Source organism: Phalangium opilio, unplaced genomic scaffold (genome assembly GCF_054372755.1).
Source record: "Phalangium opilio isolate 3A_F unplaced genomic scaffold, DU_Popi_V2 ptg000070l_1, whole genome shotgun sequence".
In the NCBI taxonomy this organism is placed as follows: Eukaryota; Metazoa; Arthropoda; class Arachnida; order Opiliones; family Phalangiidae; genus Phalangium; species Phalangium opilio.
Window position 1 is genome coordinate 14,575,940 of NW_028324182.1, and position 22,228 is coordinate 14,598,167.

The 22,228-nt window shown below is 34.2% G+C and overlaps 1 protein-coding gene across 1 annotated transcript; it reads right to left on the bottom strand.

Moving 5' to 3' along the window:
* Positions 1 to 876: 876 nt before the first annotated feature.
* Positions 877 to 20,469, bottom strand: LOC149661906 (fringe glycosyltransferase-like). The gene is made up of 9 exons (XM_089843458.1): positions 19,902 to 20,469; positions 11,982 to 12,030; positions 11,771 to 11,873; positions 8,760 to 8,907; positions 6,811 to 6,896; positions 5,394 to 5,464; positions 4,182 to 4,276; positions 2,218 to 2,300; positions 877 to 1,507 (listed from the first exon to the last, which is right to left on the bottom strand). Exons 1-9 carry the CDS (start codon positions 20,337 to 20,339, stop codon positions 1,453 to 1,455), a joined length of 1,128 nt encoding a protein of 375 aa, XP_089699584.1. The 5' UTR covers positions 20,340 to 20,469; the 3' UTR covers positions 877 to 1,452.
* Positions 20,470 to 22,228: the final 1,759 nt, after the last annotated feature.

Here is a 22,228-nt window from a genome sequence, read left to right on the forward strand (position 1 = left end):
GCGTCTTATCAATCAACGTTAGAACAATTATAAGTAATGATAAGTTAAATGATTAATTATAATTCTTCCAAAAATGCGCAGTTTGGGCAAAGGTAAACGTATTTTAGGCCAATTATAACCCTAACTTCCTCCAAGCTCTAATGGCAGTGTCGTCATAGGTGCAGTTTCTTATCTCACCTTGAAAGTTCACGGCCTATTTTCTCTCTTCGAGTATTTGCATTAATGTAAATCTCCGCAAAGGGTCAGCCTCTACAGTTTATCTCAGACTGGTTCAAAGTTTGGATAATTTATTTTATTTGTGGCGCGGCTAACGCCATCTATGAACAAAATGTAGAAACAATGTTTTCCCAGTTGCTTCATAGAAGCATTTTCCTATCTCACCTTGAAAGTTCGAAATCTATTTTCTTTCTACAAGCATTTGCATTGATGTAAAACTCCGCATAGAGTCAGCCTCTGTAGTCTATCTCAGACTGGTTGAAAGTTTGTGTAATTCAGTTTATTTGTGGAACTGCTAGCGCCATCTATGAACAGAATTTAGAAAATGGTTTCCCAGTAATATATGTCATGGAAGCATTTTCCTATCTCAACTCGTAAGTTTGCAGTCTATTTTTTCTCTGCGAGCATTTGCATTGATGTAAAACTCCGCATAGAGTCGGCCTCTGCAGTCTATCTCAGATTGGTTGAAAGTTTGGCAAATTTAATTTATTTGTGGAACTGCTGGTGCCATCTATGAACAAAATTTAGAAACTTTCTTTTGGAAATTTCCTTTTTCCCAGTCAAGTGTTGCCACCTAGCTCTAAATCTTTAAACTAGAAGATAAAATAAAATTTCGACTTAAATTCAAAATTTATCTAATTACCATATTAATTACACACATTTAAATTTTATATTCCTTTATTTTTTATAAACCATTTTTAAAAAAATAACGTGGAAATTATTTTCAGCCCACAATTGTTTTTTTCGTCTTATCTTACAGCAAAAATATACAAAAATATAAAATCTATTTACATAGAAAAACAAAATATAAGCTTATCTGTTATTTCTATACAATCACCGAAATAAAAAAACTAATTTATTATCTCCTCGACATAATTTTGATTAAAATTTAAAAAAAAATATTGGATTATTCTTCACTATTCGGGATTTTTTTAATATTCATCATAAAAATACTATTAATATATATACTTTTAAAATAGTCTTTGAGCTAATAGCTTGATATAAAAATATTGGCGTTTTCAGATCTGATGAATTTCTTGATCTTTGGCACCAACGCGATCTGCACTAATCTTTTTTATTTCTACCACAAAATTATCCCGCGTTGATTGTTTCTATTTTAATTCACTTTTGTACTTAAATTTATTTTTTCAAATTTGTGTTTTTTCGCATTAAAGATTCTGTCACTTGGCACATGATGGAAAAAAAAATAATAATAATACGGTAGAATTTTGTTTCTCATCTCAAACAAAAACTGAAGTTTGGAAATAAATGACAATGTAATGATAGGAATCTGCAATTAAAAACAAAATACGTTTAATTAATATTTGCATTTAAAAATACCTAATTATAATATTTAAACAAGTTATAATTGTGAAAAACAGGCGCGTCTAAGTGTTTCTCAATTAATTTTAATTAAATAATGTAATTATCAACCTAAATTAAATTAAATTACACAATTTAGTAACTCAACCGGGTTCCCTTCCCCAACTAAAATTTGCAAAAGAGCGTAGTTCAATTATAAGACCTTCAAAAAATCTAATCTAGTCTTTGGGCGCCTTGGCAAATTCCTTTTATAATAGGCATTTTTTGGGGGGAAAATCAGGCGCTCAAATACTATAATTTAAAATTGATAGAGTTGATCTGATAATAGGTCTTGTTATATATTTTTTTAAAAACAACCAAGGGGCCCAAAAAACATTTATCATTAATGGCATAGATCTTTATCACGTCTCATCAAAATAATACTCTGGAATTTCATTATATTTTAAATATAAAAAATTATTTCTAAGAGATCTTTCAAGCAACTAATTAAGAAAGGCTTAGATATTTAAAAAAAAATTCTTTTCAAGGACTGGTAAAAGATAGTAAAAGAGGCTTAACTATAAAACCCTTCACTTTAAATGTAGATTGATTTTTTTCTACATTCCCAACGTAATAAGCTATTTTAATTCCTATGGGAAATTAAATATAAATGTGGGAATTTAATTTTTTGCTTCTTACCTTGTGGGATCAAGCCTGGGATCAAATCCTTCAATGGCCAACACATTCATTTCGCGGCCAAATCGAGAATAACTGAATGTTACCTAATAATTAAAAGAAAACAACTTTTTAGTTAAAATAAATTATTACATGTTCAATTTTCAACGGAATATATAGTATTATTATTTTTTTTCAAACACCTTAAATACTATGCTCAAGAACTTTTAAGTGTTAAAATATAATTATAGACATTTTTTGAAATTTATATCGTTATAATGAGATACTGTTTAAGAAGGGATACTTTTATGTTCATAATTGGTTTTTATTATTAATTTTTTAATTAAATATTTTTAGGACTAATAAATGTCAAATATTCCTACGTGGTCTTTAGTCATAATGGACACTTAAAAAAAAAATTCGCAAATATTGTGAAGTACCCGATCCCTCGGTTTCGCTAATTGGAAGAATTTATTACGGGGTTTAGTCACTTAGTTGAAAGAACCAATTAAATGACGGCAACCCCGTAAGAGTACTATTTTCTAAGCATTAATTTGAAATGTCAAGACCTCTCTTTGAAAGCTTGTCACAGTCAGTGTGTTACTAATAAGGAAACGACCAATTTAAGCAGAGACAAAAAATTGTCCAATTGAAAATGGTTAGAGTCAAGATAATCCGATTAAAAGCGGTTAAAGGCGAGGTATTTGACCCTTAACAGAAAATTGAAAATTATAGGCGAGTTGGGAAATTTAAGATTTGGGGTTTATAAGTAACATTCATCAAAGAAGGAAAGATGAAAGATAGAAAACTGACCCCCAATTGAACCTAACCTCCCCATGTCCCAGCTTAAACTTCTGTCCAACGTTGTCAGACTCATAAATTAGTTTTGAAAGTACTGATTCAAACTGAACTGCTCTGCAATCTCTTGATTGGCCAACGGCATTACGACACTGTAGGAAATACCCCTTTAAATTATTCCCAATTCTTTCAAAATGTTTGCAGTCCGTTCGCTGACCAACAGACCAAGAGAGAACAGAGTGATGAAGGTCAGATCTTTTTGGTCAATTTAAACCAATCTTCAAGCCCGAAAAAACTATAAATTCTTAACAGGAAAGAAGGGATCAAGTTTTGAAGAGAAGGGCCTGCAAATGGGGAAGAACAACTTTCTTAAACTTTAAAGATACTGTCGAGTCTTCAACATCGTGCAAGCATTTCGGCGTAGGTCGGTAGCCAGCTATTAAAAACATTCTCGTCGGGGTCCCAAAACCCCCGCTCACGGAAAAACCGCCCCTATTTTCTCTCTCTCTCCTGGCCCCTTCCTAAAGCCCCTTTTCTAGCAAACCTAGCTAATAGCGAAACTTTATTTTTGGGGACTCCTTGTAGATGTGGCTGGCTAACTAATAAACTTTCAAACTGGAAGCCGAAAATTCAAACCCCCCAAAGAAAAAAAGGAAAACAGATGGGGGAAATATTGATTATCTACTTTTAAAATCGCTAGCTCAAGTTTGTGGTAAGAAAAAAAGGGGGGTCCTGGATTTATGTTACCTCTAAAAAAGTTGTCACGCTAAAGCGAGCGAAAGATAAGAGAAAAAACCGGCAAATGGTTTAAGCTGCTAAAAACAAAAATTTAGCCAAAAGATAAAAATTAATGGTTAAAATTCTTTTAGAAAAAAATGATAAAGATAATGATTTTTCGTGAAATTTATCCAGTTTAGTTTAAAATTTGTAAGATTGTCGCATCTCTTAAGACTTTTTTAAAAAATTTCTAGGGCTATGGTGAGGCCATTTTTCACCTTATCCTATATAGGTGGAATTTCTAAATTGGTATTATCAATTTCCTATCATTGGTATTAACAAGATATATCTATATATTTTTTTCAATCTTCATTTACTTTTAAGATAAGAACGTTTTTCGTTTAATTATCTTTAAGCTACTAGATTTAGGCTTAAAAAAATAATAAAATTTAACTTCGATAAGTAAGTCTTACCTGATCACCGTAGGTATCCGCTTTGAGGAACTTCATGGGCTCAAGATGAGAGTGGAATTCTTCTACAACCGTTAACCTCTTTTTCAAAAGGTGTTCTATAATATAAAGAATAAAAAAATGTCACCTTTGACCTTATACATCCTAGTACTAATTTTGAATTCAACACTCCTCAAAATTCAAAAAAAAAAAAAAAATGCCTTAACGAATTAGTATTAAATTTCTCGACAGATGTTAAAGTCATTTACTAATCTTGTCAAGCAAATAACGGGCGACCTTTTTTGTCAAATTATTGCAACGGTTGCTGGTACATTATGTTTTGAATAATAAATCCCTTTTCAATAATTAGCACATTATATTTCAGCGCGGGCTACTAACTAAACGAATGTTCATTCAAAACCAAAATCAAGTACTTCAGAATAAAGAAAACCGATTGTTTAATTTTTAAAAAATATTTTTTCTTGTATTTTGGATCACGTGATTTGATTCAACCTTGACCTATCGTTGCACCCTATACTGCTGCTACAGAGGCAATTATTTAATGAGGGGTAACGGGGATTTGGAAATAAAAAAAAAACGCTAGCCAATCATTTATCGTGGTCGCTCGCGCGAATAACAGGTGGCAAGTAGCCGACCTAAAGTCATGTGTCGGATTTCTTTTTTGCTTTTAATATTAGCAATTTTATAAAGGCTAAAAACCGAGGTGATGGTAATTTTTGGCAGAGGAAAACCATAGAGATCAGAAATATATATATATATATATATATATATATATATATATATATATATATATATATATATATATATATATATATATATATATATATATATAACCAAAAAGGATTGGGTAGAAATGAACCATGACCAAAAGCTTGAGTATTAATTTTATAGTCTAGAATATATAAACATATATTTATGATATCTATGCGTTTTAACGTGGTTTCAGGCGGGTAATTGTGATTCCAAGCTTGAAATTGGGCACTTCCGCGAATTGGTTCGATTTTACGGGAATAAACAAAGGAGACGACAGTCTGGCATTAAAGTTTAAACAACTTGCGCTTACGGGGAAAAGTTCAGTGGGATTCGGGTTTCGCCTATTGTTTAACTTTAGGAGCGAATTTAAAAAGGGATCGAGTGAAAAAGGTCACACAGTATTTTTGTCACACAATCTGCCACTTTCCCTGTCTTAATTTATAAAATTAATTTGATCCTTACCTATGACGTAGCCCATCGTGACGTCATCTGGTAGACGAATTTTTTCTCCTATACTTATAAATTTGCCGCCACTGAAAAACAAATATAAAGAAAAAGTGTTGAATTTCCATGAATTTTAGTATAAAAAAAATGTTAAATATCCGTAAATTTTTATTAAAAAAATGTTAAATTAAATTTCCGTGAATTTTAAATAAAAAATGTTAAACTTCCCCGAATTTTAGTAAAAAAATGTTAAATTTCCCCGAATTATAGTAAAAAGAAAATGTTAAATTTCCCCGAATTATAGTAAAAAATATGTTAAATTTCCCCGAATTATAGTAAAAAAAATGTTAAATTTCCCTGAATTGTTGCTAAAATTTATTCCGCTATTTCAAGGTTTGTAGGAGAGCTGATAAACTACTCAATAATACAGAGCTATTTATTTTTTTCCATCCCAATCTCTGTCCTCTCTTGTCAGACATGTTGAGGGGCAGAGGTTGTCAAAAGAACCAAGTACCAGGGTTCCGAAAATCTACGCCCAACAGGTGGTAAGCGAGAGACCCTCAATATCAACCTCATACCAAAAAAAATCTAGTATAAAGAGCCCTGTGGTTAAAAAATCTCTCCCTGTCTTGAAAACATTTTAATAAAAGTAAATTAACAATACGTTATCATAGAAAACCCTCTATCAAACAATAATGAGCGAAAGAAAACTTCAAAGTTTGAGTTACAAGTTACTTCTAATCTAATCAACTTCTGGTTGGTTTTAAAAACCGCTCTATCTTTTAAAGAAAATAAGAATTGACTTCCAGAAAGTTTATTTTCGACAAGAAAATACCGAAAACATTTCAGAGGGAGTAAATTTTGTTTTTAAGACGGTAGCAGCTATGAGTGATGTCAGTTTTTTATTTTTTTTTACAAGCCTAGCGGGAATAGGTTATCGTTTCAACAGATTTTTTGCGCGAAATGTTTGTTAAAAACGCCCAGAGCAACGGAAACTGAGCCTGCTTTTAGTCATTAAAGACTGAGCTTACCAAGAAATCAAGAATTCATATCTTTCTTTTTTACTTTTTAAAGAGAAGATGAAAGACTATAGACCATCCAATAAAATGGATGGAATCTATTTACTTCATAAATATAATCACGTGATAACTATGAAACACGGGTGGCTATTGGCGACCCAATCATTTTTAAAAATAAAGCAGACGATGGTGATATTATAAACATCACAAAAGTTCACAAGCCAATAAACTAAACTTTACGCTAAATTTTCCCGCCTTAAACCTAACATTAGGCTTAACGATTAATTATTCACCATCTCTTTAATTTCCATTCTTACGATAATAAACACCTGGCCCATATTTTTGAAATAATTTCCACCTTTTTAATTAGAGGAGGAGGAGGGAGAATAAAGTGAAGAAATGTCTTTGTAACTCACCTAGCTAGTGGAACCATTTTAAGGGCCAAGGCCCGACTAATACAGAAACCAGCGCCTCCCGTGGCGAACCAAAAGGCAATTTTTTCCTGTAATTAAAAAGAAAAGAAAACATATATATTAACTGTTACAAAACAGGATTTACACATTGATATTTTATATTTATAATAAAGCAGAGGTATTTGGAAAAAATATTTGGAGAAACAATAGGCTTTGTATTAAAATTGTAATAATTAAAAAAAATAGACCTTGTGAAGAGGGGGGGGGGCGTAGTATAGCAACTTAATTAAATCACAGTATGACGTCATCGCGGATCCCTACAGATTGTTGTTTTCCCTAAAAGAGGCTACAGAAAATCCCTCAACATCTCCGAGCTTCTACAACTTAAGTTGGTCAAGTACTGACTATTCTTATCCAATTCAGGAGCAGTTTGTAGTAAATACCTTAGGATGATAAGACTTATAATTGCGTTCGCCTTAGGCTTGCTTTATAAACTAACCGAAACAATTTTTCCTTCAATTATTTAAAAGCAAATCGCTCCATCTTCTAAGATCCAAGAAATCCGCGAAGCATAAATAAGAAGATGAGATTCTATTTGGTGAAAGAAAACTCGTTTCAATAAAATCGGCTACGTGATAGGATGGATAGTCCAGCAAGCAAAAAAAAAAAAAAAAATACCGAAATCGTGACAAAGCAGGACGCTGGCCTCGGCTACTGAAAATGACCTCACGAGCCCAACGCGTTTTGTTACCCTCCAAAAAAACGAAACCAAAAAAGCCCTGAAGCCAATCTCTCCGGGACTTGCACCACAAAAATTCCGATCATGGATTGAACGTGAACATATTTTATTTTTCCTCGATCCTGGAAAGTATTTATATATGCCTACTTCTTTGGTTTCAATAAACAAGGAAAAAATATTATCTTTATCTTTTCAGATCATTTGGGAGCGTATAACATCGCGAAACGTGATTCTGTAATTTGTTTTAAGAAAATTATATGTATATTGTTTTAAAACTAAATTCTCAGATTCCATCTGTTTGTTATTATTGCTAGCTAAAGCATTTTATAACGAAAGAGCTCTGGCATTTGGATCAAAGTCTATTTTATCCAACGATGCTAACTAAATACATTGGTATTCGCTTAAATGGAACTCGATATCTAGTTCTTTTTTAGTAACTAAAAAAGAAATTCCTAAACATTGTTGTCAGCAAAGTTATAGTCTAGTACTGATTCAAACTGAACTGCTAGTAATTTTCTAACTAATAAATATATGGTCAAAATCGAGGGGGTAGACACTTGAGAACTCAGGTGTACAATATGACTTGAACTCAATGTACTGCCAAAGCTGAACTGCGAGTTCCGAAGGATATGAACTCAATGCACAGTCAAAGCTGAACTCTTTTAAACTCAGGTCCAGAGATCCAGAGTGTCTACCCCCTCGGTCAAAATATAGAGCAAGTTCGCAAAGACCCACAGGTAGCGCGTGGGTAAGTGTTGCCAGACATTTATGAGTGCTAGTCAATCGCGATCTACAATAAACAGACTGTAGAATTCAGTTCTGTTCAGGGATCATTCAGTTTCAGGAGATGCTCTAATAACTAATTACTAGCAAAGTTAAGAATTGGGAAGGAAATTTCTGTAGCCCCTTTTAGTAAACAAACGAAACAACATAACATTTTAGCAGTAGACAACCACACCCTTTATAAAATAAAATAAAATAGACCAGCATTAAAATATCCGGGGAGTTTTCCTTTAAAATGCCCCAAAGGAAACGTATCACTATTTCAATAATTACAGTATCAGGGTTACCAATACGGGCCAAAAAATAATTAGAAGAATGAAAGACAGGAAGAGGCGGGAGATGTTAGGAGGAGAAAGCTTTTTTCTCTCTCTTTTCTCTCTCTATCTCTCTCCCTAGCTTTCAAATGAAATAAAAAAATGAATAATATTACCTTTGGATTATCTCTGCTAAATATTTCTAGAGGTGCTCGAATACTCGGTTTACCCAGGTACCAATCCTCGCGGGGGTTGTATCGCTGTAGAAGACGGACCAGCCTGGGTACGTTGACGTAATTATCGTCGTCAAAGTGACAAAACCACCTAAGAAAGAAAGAAAGGACAAAAAACGTTACGACAATCATTAAAAATCGTACGGAGAAATAGTATAGTAACCGATATTATAATTCTAGATATTAAGTAACCGGTTTAAAACTGTTATACTGTAGGTACGGTTTTGTGCTCCCTTCTGCGTGACTTCCTTCCAATTATAAATCCGTTAATTACACGTGGAAATTTTATTGTAATTAAGTCAGATTTCTGTTTTAAAGTTACGAAGGGTAATCGTAATCGTTACCTATTTCCTCTGGTGTGTAAATAAGAATTTGTGAAGGAAAAACCTTTTTGAACGAAAAGTGAAAACTATAGGGGTTATTAGGCCCGAATTAGGCCTAACTCACTGCATATTCTTAAGGCGTAATTAGGTAAAATTGAAAGACTATAAATGCTCTTGAAAGAGATCCCTGAAAGTCTTGAATTTTGGCGTTTACCAAGACCAGATAGTTAAAGAACTTCAAAGAAGGCAGTGGTGGGTGGGTAATTACGTCACAGGACCACGTGACGCCAAGATCCAAAGACTCCCATATGGAGTGGGACCGGACACCTTTAGTCCTTGTTTTAGATTGCAAGTTCTACAATTCCCTGAAGCGCTAGTTTCCAAAATATAACGAACTGGCAAATTTCTTTGAAACACGCCTCAGGTCCTCGGTCATGTGTCTCTGACGTATTTCAAATCATTTTTACCCACCAGCCGATGCCATCTTCCGATCTTCGGAACCCCTTTGGGGCCCATTATAAAAGAAAAAACATTCAAAGTTCACTTCCACTAACGGACAAGGCTTAAATTACATTTCCTTCAAAAAATATTGAAGAAACATTTCGGAATATCTTGAACGGTGGCTATTTCGGAAGGTGGCGTGTTAAAAGCATCGTAAAAAATGTTACAGTTAAAAGACATAAATTTTTTTTACAACTTTATATTCCAGCATCTCTAAAAACTCCTCCTGGCATATAGGGAAAATGTCTTTTCATTTCTTTCTGTACTTTTAGTTTGGGGACCCCTAAACTGGGAGTTCATTTATCATCGGACGCGTTTTTGGGAGAAGAGAGGAGCAAACTAGGGGTTCCATCTTCTCCTACTCGTTCCTCTCTATGGTCCTTTTATTATGTAAAATGAATTGAAAAAGCGTATGCTAGAGCGCGGGGTCGACAGCGTGGGAAGATTGCCATTTCAATAGAAGGAAAGAGGAGAGAGAAAGAGAGAGGCTCCCCACTCTTCTTCTGTGTTTGATATTCAATTCATCCTCGGTTCCATCTCTAAATAAAATATACCAACACGAAAAATGCTGCTCCAGAGGACCAGAGGAAAGGACCAGGGGAGAGCGTCAAATATTTCAACAAATTGTAATTGTTTGACACGCAGCGCGCCAAAATTCTTTTAGAAGAAGCCTCTCATTTTTAGGCTTAAATTGAATTAGGCCTAATGTAGTATTAAAAGAAAACCATGACGAAGGCTTTAAGTATGTCTAGTTAGGCCTAATTTCATTTTGAAAAGGCTTGAGTATGTCTACGTTAGGCTCAATGTAATTTTGAAACGAGGCTTAAGTATGACGAAGTTTGAGGTTTTCCTTATTATTTTAAATTAGGCTTAACGAATTTCAACAGTCCTGATTGACTAGATTGATTGATTGATAGATAGATTTCTTCAACTCTATTAATTATATTAATATATTAATTATAAATTAAGACTTTGTTTCAAGGTTTTCGACTGTGATCAGTTTGAACATTTATTTCGTTATCTTAAGCCTAATGTTCAAGGAATAATTTAATTAACGTTGATTAGTCCCTAAATGAATAAAAATAACCGGTTTCTATATACGTGGTGTAACTGAACATTTTTTCTAAATAAAATTAAACAATCTATCATTCAGTCAGTCAGTCATTCGAGACTGCAGAGAAGGATAATAGGTCTGAAAGTGATGGGGCGCTAAAAAACCCAGTAGCTAGCTAGAGGCGATTAAATCCAATAATAAGCCTTATAGGGTATGATTTCTTCTTGATTATGAAAGAATTTCCTTTTCAAAGCTTAACCTTGATAATCTTCAAAGAAAATTACGCAAAGAGAAAGGGTCCCCACCCCTTTTAGGGTCAAGCAACGGGGTCAACCCCCGTCCGGAGAAATAGACGAATATTGCCTATAAAAAGCAAGCAACACATTTGCGCCTGAGGGCAATTCAAAGAAACAATGATGGAGTTAAGATAGTTTCCTTGCCTAAAGAGAGCCGCCAATTTTTTTGCCAAAAATTTAAATGGAAAACAATAGGCTTTGTCGAACGAAAGTCGTGATTTTCCATGGGAACTCGAATCCTTGCCAGAGATAATTAATTGTCAATTAACTATAAGGGTTTCGTACTCTGAGTTGCGTATCATCACGAGGTAATTGTAATGTAGCTTACCAGGAATGTATACAGTTAACTGGAATTATTACGCCTTCATTATTCCTAGTAGTTTTATTTATTCCTGACCATACATTATTGGGATCTGCATTTATTTTTCTTCCCCACCTGACAATGGCGGGGTGGCCCCTCAACTTACGGTGCTAAAAAGGACACTGAATTGAACCGATCTCCTTCCTCTCTTTCCCTGGTTTTAAAAAAGGTTGCTTTTCTTGCATTTTATCGCTGAATACAATTGAATAAAACTACGCTCGAATGGTCGGCCTCAATATAACACTCTTTTGACCAGTGGTCTTCCAGTGGTACAATAAAATACCTAGGTTCAGGGTTTGGCTCTTTTATAGAGTTGAATATCAAAGGAAATTCTTATTTTTATTTAGGCCTATAAAGGAAAACTTGGCTCCAAGAATTTTGAGGGGGAAATTTAAGAAAAATAAAATTCTTATTCTTACTTTTTGTTGCTGTCTAGAAAAGTGTCGAACTCGACGGACATTTTACAGCAAAGCGCCTTTCGATTGTGCGAAGAGGAACAGTTTGTATTGATCAAATGACCATCTATTTATAAAAGGAAGAGAGAAAAAAATAATAATATCGGATTAGTTTTAATGTAAAATATTTTGATTTTCTTAAAATTAATTTAAAGTTTTCTCGTATATTACTTACTTGTTTTTAATTGTAGAACAGAATCCTCGGTGTCACTGAAGAAATACGTCTGTAATGTAATAAAATAAATATTAATATAAATTAATTAAATAAAATATTAAAAAAAAATTATCAAATAAAATATTAACAAAAAATTTATCAAATAAAATATTAACAAAAAATTTATCAAATAAAATATTAACAAAAAATTTATCAAATAAAATATTAACAAAAAATTTATCAAATAAAATATTAACAAAAAATTTATCAAATAAAATATTCAAAAAAAAAATTAAAAATTTACAAAAATAAATATTAAAAATGAAATAACTTCCGTTTATAATTTGTTCAAGATACAAATCTCTAATATTCTTAAACCGCGATATTTCCTGTAAGCTTAACCATGCATTCTCATATCCGTTAGCTCATACAATTTTTTCTTTTTTCATTAATTATAGACTCATGTTCGTGGTTTTGTTTTCTTTTTAAATTTCCAAACGGATTCATGACCAAATGATTCATCCTCAAACCTTAACATTCAAAATGTCAAAAAGCGAAACAGGCTCAGACACGTTCAATATAAAAAATGGAAGCCCATGCATGCACGAGGGGACAATCACTCCAGTCCAAAGTAATAGGTACTAAACGAATTAAGCCTAAACTTTAAAAACCATATCATTGACAATATTAAATAAATAATAAGACATTAACCGGTGATTGGATTGGTTTATGCGGAATGTGACAGTGAGGGAGTGAATAGCCCCTCGGCCATGCCGGAGGTTGCGTATGTCACTTGAAAGAGCTGGCTTCGAGAGATCAGGGATCAAGAAATGATATGAGATGGAATTCCAACGTCTTAACGGAGGCGGCCGGATCGCGTGACCCAAAAGGATGACACGAGGAGGATGAAGTGATGGTGTACATAGCTTCCACTAAAGGGGGTTTATCCCGTTCCCCCAGTGTTGCCAGGCCGTTGGTGAGTCAAGAGAATGCAGAGAGAAAGGCCATACCGGTTCAGTTTCACTCAATACTACACTGCAACTTGACTCACAAAGGGTCTGACAACACTGCACTAAAGTTAAAGCGGAGAGAGTTTGGGAGGAAATTTCTATAGCCCCTTTAAGTAAAAAGTATCTGTATACGAAACACGAAACAGTAGCTTGATTTATTGAAAGAATCTGAGAGGGGTTGCTAAAGCCACTGAAGAAAAGTATTTAATTGCAGTATTTAATAAATGTTTTTAAGAAAACCGTTTATATTCTTTGAAAAACTATTCCACACTGTTAAAGGTACAGTGTCACCTAATCACGTGACATTACACTATCAATTTTGAAAGCGCACGCGCAATTTCAAAATTAAAAAACGAAGGCTTAGCGAATATTAATGCATTTACAAAGCACGTGCAATTATTTTTATCAATTGTTAAAAACGCCCGATATTAAACTAACATAAAATTAAAACAAGTTTTTTAAACGATTTTATGTTTAATGTTTTCTACTAGTTTAGCGATAACATTTTACTTTGTACGATTTCACACAAATATCTTAAAGTGTTTAACTTCTTACGCAACATTTAATAACATAATTACGGCCCATTTTTGGTTTTTAAATTCCGACAATTTCATTTGCAAACTAAATTAAAGGAAAGATAAAAAATACATCTATTTAATTAATCATTTCAGGCCGGGGGACACGATAATTGTCCTCAAAGATGACATTAAACTTCTTTTTAAAAGAGATTGAGGGGCCGAACGAAACGGAATAGTGGCGGCGGGTCTAGCATATTAAATACGTTTTTTTTTCCGAATTTAAGTTTTGCCAAAATAAAAAATAAAAGTTCAGGCTAAATATTATTCTACAGGTCCAACCCTGAGGCTAAGAAAAGTAATTTTGAACGTGGCGTCAAATAGCACCGCGACACACAAGAAAAAGATGAAAAAAAAAATCCCCTAGAGCTTGCTGGCTTTATCGCGTGCTAGCAATTTCTAACTATAATTTAGTCGAATTTATATTCTTCAATATAAGAGAAAAAGAAAAAAAATAATAAAATGGATAAGAAAATGTATCGCCGCTGGCATTTAAGAGTTTTTACGCGGCTTCCCAATGTCTCTCCGTCGTCTCCTGACGTCGACCTCCAGGTGTCTAACGTCCAAAATTTACTTCTCGTCTCAACTTTAAACAACGTAAGCAAGGTCCGTAAAAGAAATTCATTTATCGAAGTAAAAACTATCATTTTTTTTTTGAGTCGGTTGCGACAGATTTCGAAATACTTCAAGACTTTCCCTGAACAATTTTAATTTTCAATCATACAAGGTGCATGGTATCGAAAAAAAAATGTGGTAGGAGTCTCGGACCCAAAAGAAGTATGTACATTGGCAGTTGGTTCTATCCCTGGGAAATCAATTTTGAGACGAAAATGTTCCAGATTTCTACGACGTTTTGGCATAAGGGGTACCTTTTAAAAGTTATGATAAACATTGGAGTACTTTTGTATATTAAAGTCAGAATATTGTGATTAAAAATGGCTGCTAGCATCATGACCAAACCATGAACACAGAACAGCAAAAATAAAATTAAATGTCTACTTCTATTTACATACGTTTGTGTCTATATTAAATCCCGGGACTCGTAATAACTCGAGGCTGTAATGAATATACTTTGGTTCGATCGAAATGAAACGTAATATTTTTCGTCTATAATCATATTTTATATTTTTATTGCATGCATTTTAAAATTCGTTCTTAGACGACAGGTGATATGTGACGGGCTTAAAATTATCTGGAATATATTAAGGCAACATCTCTGGACCAAGAATTTAATATTAATTTTGTATCCCCGCCAGTACGTGTGGTTGCGGTAAAAATAAAAAAATGTTTGACAATTTTAAAGAAAAAGGTCTCCTAAGGCGATGTCTTTCTTTTTCTAAGATGAATGATGAGGCATTAGGACGTTTATGATTGGATACTTTAGGGGTCAAGAGTCCATTAATGAAAGGGACTCGTTCATCAATTTTATGATCAGGACAGATTAAAGCTGATAGAATTATAATTTAAGTTCTAATCTAACATCGAAATCTGATTGACTTTTTTTGATATTAGAAGCCATAACTTTATGTTCCTCGTTTCGAAAGATTGAAGGCTTTAATTAGGCTTAAGAATTTTGTCAAGATTAAAGACTTCAATTAAGCTTAGTAATTAAACTTTTCAGAAAAAATTAGCTTGGAATTTGGGAGAGAGGTTAATAGCACAATTAGATTATTGGTTTAACAACTTTAGAAGAAGAATCACATGGTTAGGCTTAGCGATTTTGAAAAATAGGCTTAAGAATTTTGGAAGAAGAATCACACGTGACATGATTAGGCTTAACGAGTTTGAAAAATAGGCTTAAAAACTTATGGATAAAACCATTTTAGAACGTATTTTAAAATTAGGGTCCGATCACCATAACTCAAATTCGATTAACAATGTAACAACACTCATTTTAATCCCCCCTCCCATCCCCGTAAAGTTGCCTAATCGAGGGTGCTATAGATGGGTGAATGGAGAGGAGATTTCAAAAGCGCCTCATCACCCTAGCGTAGGTGGCAGGGATGTATCCCCATGGGAACTAGATCAAATCGCTTCTTCCCATCATTCCCTCTCTCATCTCTCTTTCCGGAACGACGCTCTCAAAGCCGAGTTTTTCAATATGTTGCCCGTCCATTTAACCCCTGAATTTCATTTCAAATCAAAGTTTATCGAGTCCTAGATTTGCGTATAAAGGTTGACAGGACGAATTTTGGCGGGAAAGAACACGTGTCTGGGCGCGTGCGCTATTTGTAGAGATAAAATATTCGGTATGGTAGACACGTGGACTATTATTCTATTAAAACTCGTGCCATACGCACATGGGGATATGGTTTCAGGAATATCAAATGTTTAATTTGCCTCTCCGACCTTTTTTTGCGATTCAAGAGAAGGTTAGAGTTCACAAAAGGTCACCCACCATCAAAAGCAATCCTTAAAATTATATTAAAGCGTTATTCCAAGAATTTAAAGTGGTTGGTTGTTATCTTCGATTATAGTTTACTTAATTATACCGGTGTATTCCGTTGAACGCTCCCAATGAGTGTTTATTTAAGATCTTGATTAAATAATTTGATATCACATCATCCGTGAAAGCAGAATGCTTACAGAGCAATGGAATATAGTCTAAACAATTTTATCTCTAATCGAAACAGTTTTCTTGAAAATAAACAAATGATAAGCGTATTTGATTTAAAATAACACCGGGCTTAGGTGTGGTATAAGATAAACTGGACCCTATTACTAAACTCTGCGATAAGCAACGGCGTCATCTTTGCTATCCCAAAGGAGTTATACCTTTTAATCTGTTAATTACTCAAAGGTGAATCTGTAGATGCAAGCAAGCTGGTAGCATTTTTATTAACAGTTAAGTTAATCGATTGGAAAATATTCTGGAATCGATTTACGTTTTTTAGAAGCCACTAAATAAAATGCAAAGTTAACGGTGGTGGTGCCGTGGTGGTAGGAGTACGTCTAGATAGATAAGGGCCAATGTGGAAGAATTTGGTGGGTCTATACCATGGTTGCTTTCTTGCTTGCCAGATGTCGGCAGATTTTCAGCTTTTTATACTATAAAGAGCGAGGCTGCGAGGGCCGATAAGGGCCACGGAGGTGGTGGGTCTCTAGAGTCGCGACCCCGCGAAACAGGGAAGAGGAATTTAAACCAAGAGAAGACCAGCGTAGGCAGGTGGTCCATCTTCTAGCAGACTTAACCTAACCATATTTTCCTCAACTAAACTGGGGAATTTCCGATTTTTTTCTACGGTGTCTATACTCTAAATTGAGACTTTATTAGCGTGATAAGGGGCGGAGAAATTTGTAAAAATAACCGCGAAGCGATAAAAACAATTGAAGAGCGTGATGCCCATGGGTCTCTCCCCAGGGTATACAGGGTGTGTCTGAATGGTCATTTAAAAATTAAGGGGGGGGGGTGTTATGTGACACTTTGCCGTCTGGACACTTATTTAAGAAACTAAATAAATACAGAATATTCTAATTTGAATCTAAATATAAGGGGTCATCAGTAAAACAATCCCGGGCAGTAAAATCAAATAGAACTTTGACAAACACCCTGTACATTGGTTTACAGAGAAATTTGGGGTTCTAATCGAAGTATGTATGGCTTAATTAATGAACCAATTTTGATACTCGGCTATTAAAAACGCGTTAATTTAAAAAAAATTATAATTTTATATTTAGGTCAATCGTGAACCAATTTCGATGGAATTTTTTTTTATTTTAAATTACACTGAATTTCAGTCATGATATGCAATAGAAATTAACCCCAATTCTTAATAATCTTTAAGAACACTTGATATTGCAAACTGGGCCTGAAACTCTTAAATATTTTAAAGTGTACTTGAAATATCTAATAAAATAAAAATTACCCCCCTAGCTTCTGAAACGTTTTTTTTTTGTTTTTTTTTTGAAAAGTTTGTTTCTTTTTGACGTAAAAAGAATTCGACAAACAAAACATGATTTTAACAGTAGGATATTTTTGGTGTGTGTGTATTTTTTTTTTCCGTACAAATATGTCTTATCCTAAACTGATAGAAAAGTTGGTTAAAGAAGAAGGAGAAGGGAGGTCGAAGTTTAACTTTAAGGGCACGATTTTTGTGGCTCGATTCGTGCCAAGTACTTTGGCTTCTCTTTTTTATATCCATGAGAGATGTACATACACAGTTCAGGGGTATGTATAAAATGCCGCTAAAATCCAGTCACGTGGTCACGAGTTCTAAATTTCAAGTTGGTCTCGTCACGATCAAACTGGTGGCTTTAAACCGCAACCACGACTAACAATAAATGTGTTTTTTTTGTTCCTTCTTCCCTCTGTACAGATATTAGGCTTAACTAAAATATTTCTCGTTAGGCCTAACAAACTTTGAAGAAGGTCCTTAGTAATGTTTGCTCCTATCTCCATCCAAGAGATTTAGGCATATTTTTCCAAAGGGATGGTAAAACGTAGGCCTACACATATGTAAATTGTGTTTTGACTCAAAAAAGTCGCGAAAATTATGGATGGGAATTATTTTTAAAATTTCCCTGACTTTTCAAGGGATTTCCCTGACTAATTTTATCAACCCTGAAGTTACGAAACAGGGGGGATTTCTCTACCCCTTTAGTGAATGAACACTATCTATTTGACGATAAGAAGACGTTTCAATTTCCCTTTAAAATATAACAAACTCATGGATGGTTTTTATGGAGAATTGGAATTCTTACACAGTGGCTGGCAGGTGTCGATTTGAATTATAAATGATAAATTATTCAATATCACGAATTATTTTGGTTTTAACTTCTCTCACCCGTATTGGTAGGGGAATTCGCATCCTCTATTTGGAAAAGTCTTAACCTTTTCTTTTATAATAACAATAAAAATTAACGATTTAAGCAAACTTAAAAGAGCTTATAAAAGACAAAATAATTGAAAACCTACAGTAGCCAAATTTTCTACGGTTCTTTGCCCTAACCCAAATAGACCCCTGATCTCTCTGGAAGCTAAGTTACTTAGCCGCAGGTGGTTAAAACTAAGACTAAGACTTAAGAAGAAGAAAAAAGTTAATAAACAACAGGGGTGTTTTTTTTTCTTTTTCTTTTGCAGACTCCTAAATTTTTGCGGTGTTTTTAATTATCTACGGCAAATCCAGGGTCTTTTTAGATTCTTTCTCTAAATGGCCCCAGGGTCCAGATATTCCAATGTCGAGACAATTTTTTTTAACCAATGAAAATGATGGCTAGAAGAATATTAAGTACCCCCTGTGCTACCACTATATAGTTATACAGTAATATCATGAGTTGATTTAATTTTAACATGAATAGACTCAATGGAATGGGGTGAAAAGTATTGACCTTTTGAACTTTGAGTTAAATTTCCCGAATTTTATTATCTAAGACCTCCCTAAAGTCTAAGGTTCTCTGAAGTTTTTTCCTTGATCATTTGGAAAATATTTCTATTAATTCTGAACTTTGGGTTAAATTTCCGCGATTTAACAAATCTATTTTCAAACTTTCCCTTAACATTTTGGACTAATTGTAATATTCCTTGACGTTTACTTGGCATTTTAGACCATTTTAAAGTTTCCTGAACCCTTTCCTTATCATTTTAAACCATTTTAAAAGTTTCCCGAACCTTTCCTCGTATTCTATTCAAAATTCATACGGAGACTGAATAAATTCATGTTATGTTGCGTCGTTATAGCAACATAATTATTGGTATAGCGAACGTCTTGGACTCTCGGAGCCACGCAATATCAAAACCCACCCATCCCCGAGGCTATGACTCTTGCTAAAATCATTATATCAGGGCATAAGGGAGGGGCCAAAGGGGATATGAAGAGGGAAACTTTGAAATAGATGACCGTGATACTTAAAGATTATATTAACAGGTTACATTTTTTTACCTACCCGAAACGATTAAGCTAAAAATTATGATCCCAAAAAAGGGGATTTAATAGACTGCCCCCTTTTCTGACAGATGATTATTACGAAATTTCCCAGAAACCTTTGGACATACTGGAGCCCACGGGCTTTAATTTCTTTAGGGGTTGGGTATAATTTGGTATGCAAAAATAAATAAATTTGAATATATTCTGAGATGTGGTGTCACCTCACTACTCTACCTTGGATAGTACCAGGTTCTATATTAATTTAATATGGGAGTGTCAATTATATATGTAAGCAAAACATAATCAAATCATTGGAATATTTCCAACCTGTCACACCTTCCTCTATTTCAAAATTTCCTATTTCCCAATTTTCAAGGGATTACACAATAATATACCATTTCGCGTTTAGATATCCAAAGTTCTCAAACATTTAATGCAGTCTAAACCATAATTTTACGAGCATAATAAATAGAGAAGTAAACGAAAACTCACCTGTTCTCTTGCTAAAACGAACCACGTCCTTAATATAACATCCAGTCTACTTTGATGAAAACTTCCAGTTGTTTTAACACTTATAAAAATATCACTTAAATCAGTGTCTTTCGCGTGAAGTCCACTTCTATTATTATTATTAAGTTCCGTTAGGGATGTGGGCTTAACTTGATGTCCCAAAGAATTGTCCGAAAGGTAATCTTGATCCTTGCTAAGGTCTCCGATTGACCTAGGGGCCCTTTCTTGATAACCCCGCGGAAGTTTCTTACCACCATCTTGATGCCTCGTACCACTGGCCGAGGCTTCTTGAGAAGTTACGGCGCTACCTTGCTGTAAAAGCACAACGAAGGTGGTGTAACAAGTGACCAGAATGACCGCGGTTGCAGCTTGCGCCAGTTTCTTTGGAGAAACTTTCATGTTGGGGACCGAGTTGACCATCACCGGGCCATAATAAACTTTAGATATTTCCGAACGCGACCTGTTGAATTCGATTCGAACATCGATATGTTCGAGCTCTCCTCATCCACAACAGCCGCGACCATTTTGACTGCCCGAAGCGGAAAACTGCGTTTACGAAGCGGGGTTAAGAGAACAGTCACGTGACCAAAGATAAGATATACGAGGAGACCGCCGTCTATTGACAAAACGATGAAACTTTATTTTTCATTAAAATATTTAAATTAATTTTAATTACAAAATTAATAAATTTTATTCTACTTATTTACTTGTAATTTATTTCATAGATATTTTTAATTTAAATTAAAGTACAATACTTATAAAACTTCACCACTAGATGTCCTACTCTCGTGTTTTTTAGACGGCCGATAAACAAGTTGAGCAATACTTAATTACTGTTGCACTTCTAAATAATAAAAGTTTTAGGTTCGCTCAAAATATTTATTGAAAACTAACTAATAACCAACTCAAGGTTATATTCAATTTAATCGTAAAATGTAGCTATAATGTCACATTCTATAACGTGAGAGGTGGGTTATTTTCTTTTTGGTAATGACATAAAAACGTATTGTTCAACATGCACATTTGCGTGTTCATTGTCATACTCTTCATAAATAAAGTTTTTCCAGTTGTTATCGCAATATAAGATCTAACTTAATTATTCATTACAGCAATTCTTTCAAAGTCTTAGCAGTAATACACGCGGCTAAAAGGAATCATTGTGTCCTAACCAATTTCTCAATATACAACATATCTAAGGGGGGGGGGGGTTAACATTAAGAATGAAGAATTTTACTTCGGAAATAACCTGCCTCGCCCGGCCCACAAAGCCCGCATAGACATTAACAAGGGATATATGGGATCACAAGACTCCTAGTAGCTGTATATATTCCTGGTGGTCTTAGTTACAAGAAGCATCATTTTTGCTAATAAATTATTAAAGTAGCTTTATTATATCAATCACCCTTCAAAGTTTGTTTTGATTAATTACAATTTTCTATTATAAGCATCGCCTTCCTTACATTATTTTTAGCGTCTTGGGTAAACGTTCAGTCTTTCAAATTTGCTCTAAATCTAACCTATAGCACAATCTTAAATATTCAGTCAAGTATGGAGTTGGCAGTCGATGCTAGGTTCCCATAAATCCTACTACATCGGAAGATAGGAGACTGTCGATACCCTTTATGGGAACTTAATGACATTGGCCAAATGGACGAACTGTGTTTTTGAAAAGGTTATTGATTGATACTGTAAACAAGCATTACTCGGTAACGCCATTGAAACCGATTCAATAAAACCATTGTTTAAATTTCTTTCAAGATTTATCCATTATTAAAAGGACCAAATTTCGATGCGATAGAAGGGAGACCCCTAAGGAACGTGTAGCAAAATTATGAACTATTTAATGGAGTACTATTACGATAGGTAAGTCATGGGTTTTACCACGTTTATGGTTTATGTATATATTATATTATTGTATTGTTATCCCTTATCACCCAATTTACTCCAGGAAATTAATATTTCCGCAATGTTCACTTTTTTGGGCGTACCTTATAGCATACAGATACCGAAATAGAACCATATATAATTCATCCCATCCCATCCCATTGTCCATCATTCTCCTAACGAAATTTCAACTCCAGTCTTTAATACGTACAAACCTACCGACCTCGCTTAACTATTGTTAGAAATACAATCCGAAAATAAGGGTGGAAAGGGTTTCGTTTGGAGTAAACTAGAGTTGATACTTACTTCAGTTTGTATGTCACTCGAAACGCATCTCTCATTTGTGTGCGGCCACACTTGGGAATGCTGCAAGTTTTTTATTATTATCACAAACCGAGGATCGCTGAGATGGATGGTATGATGGC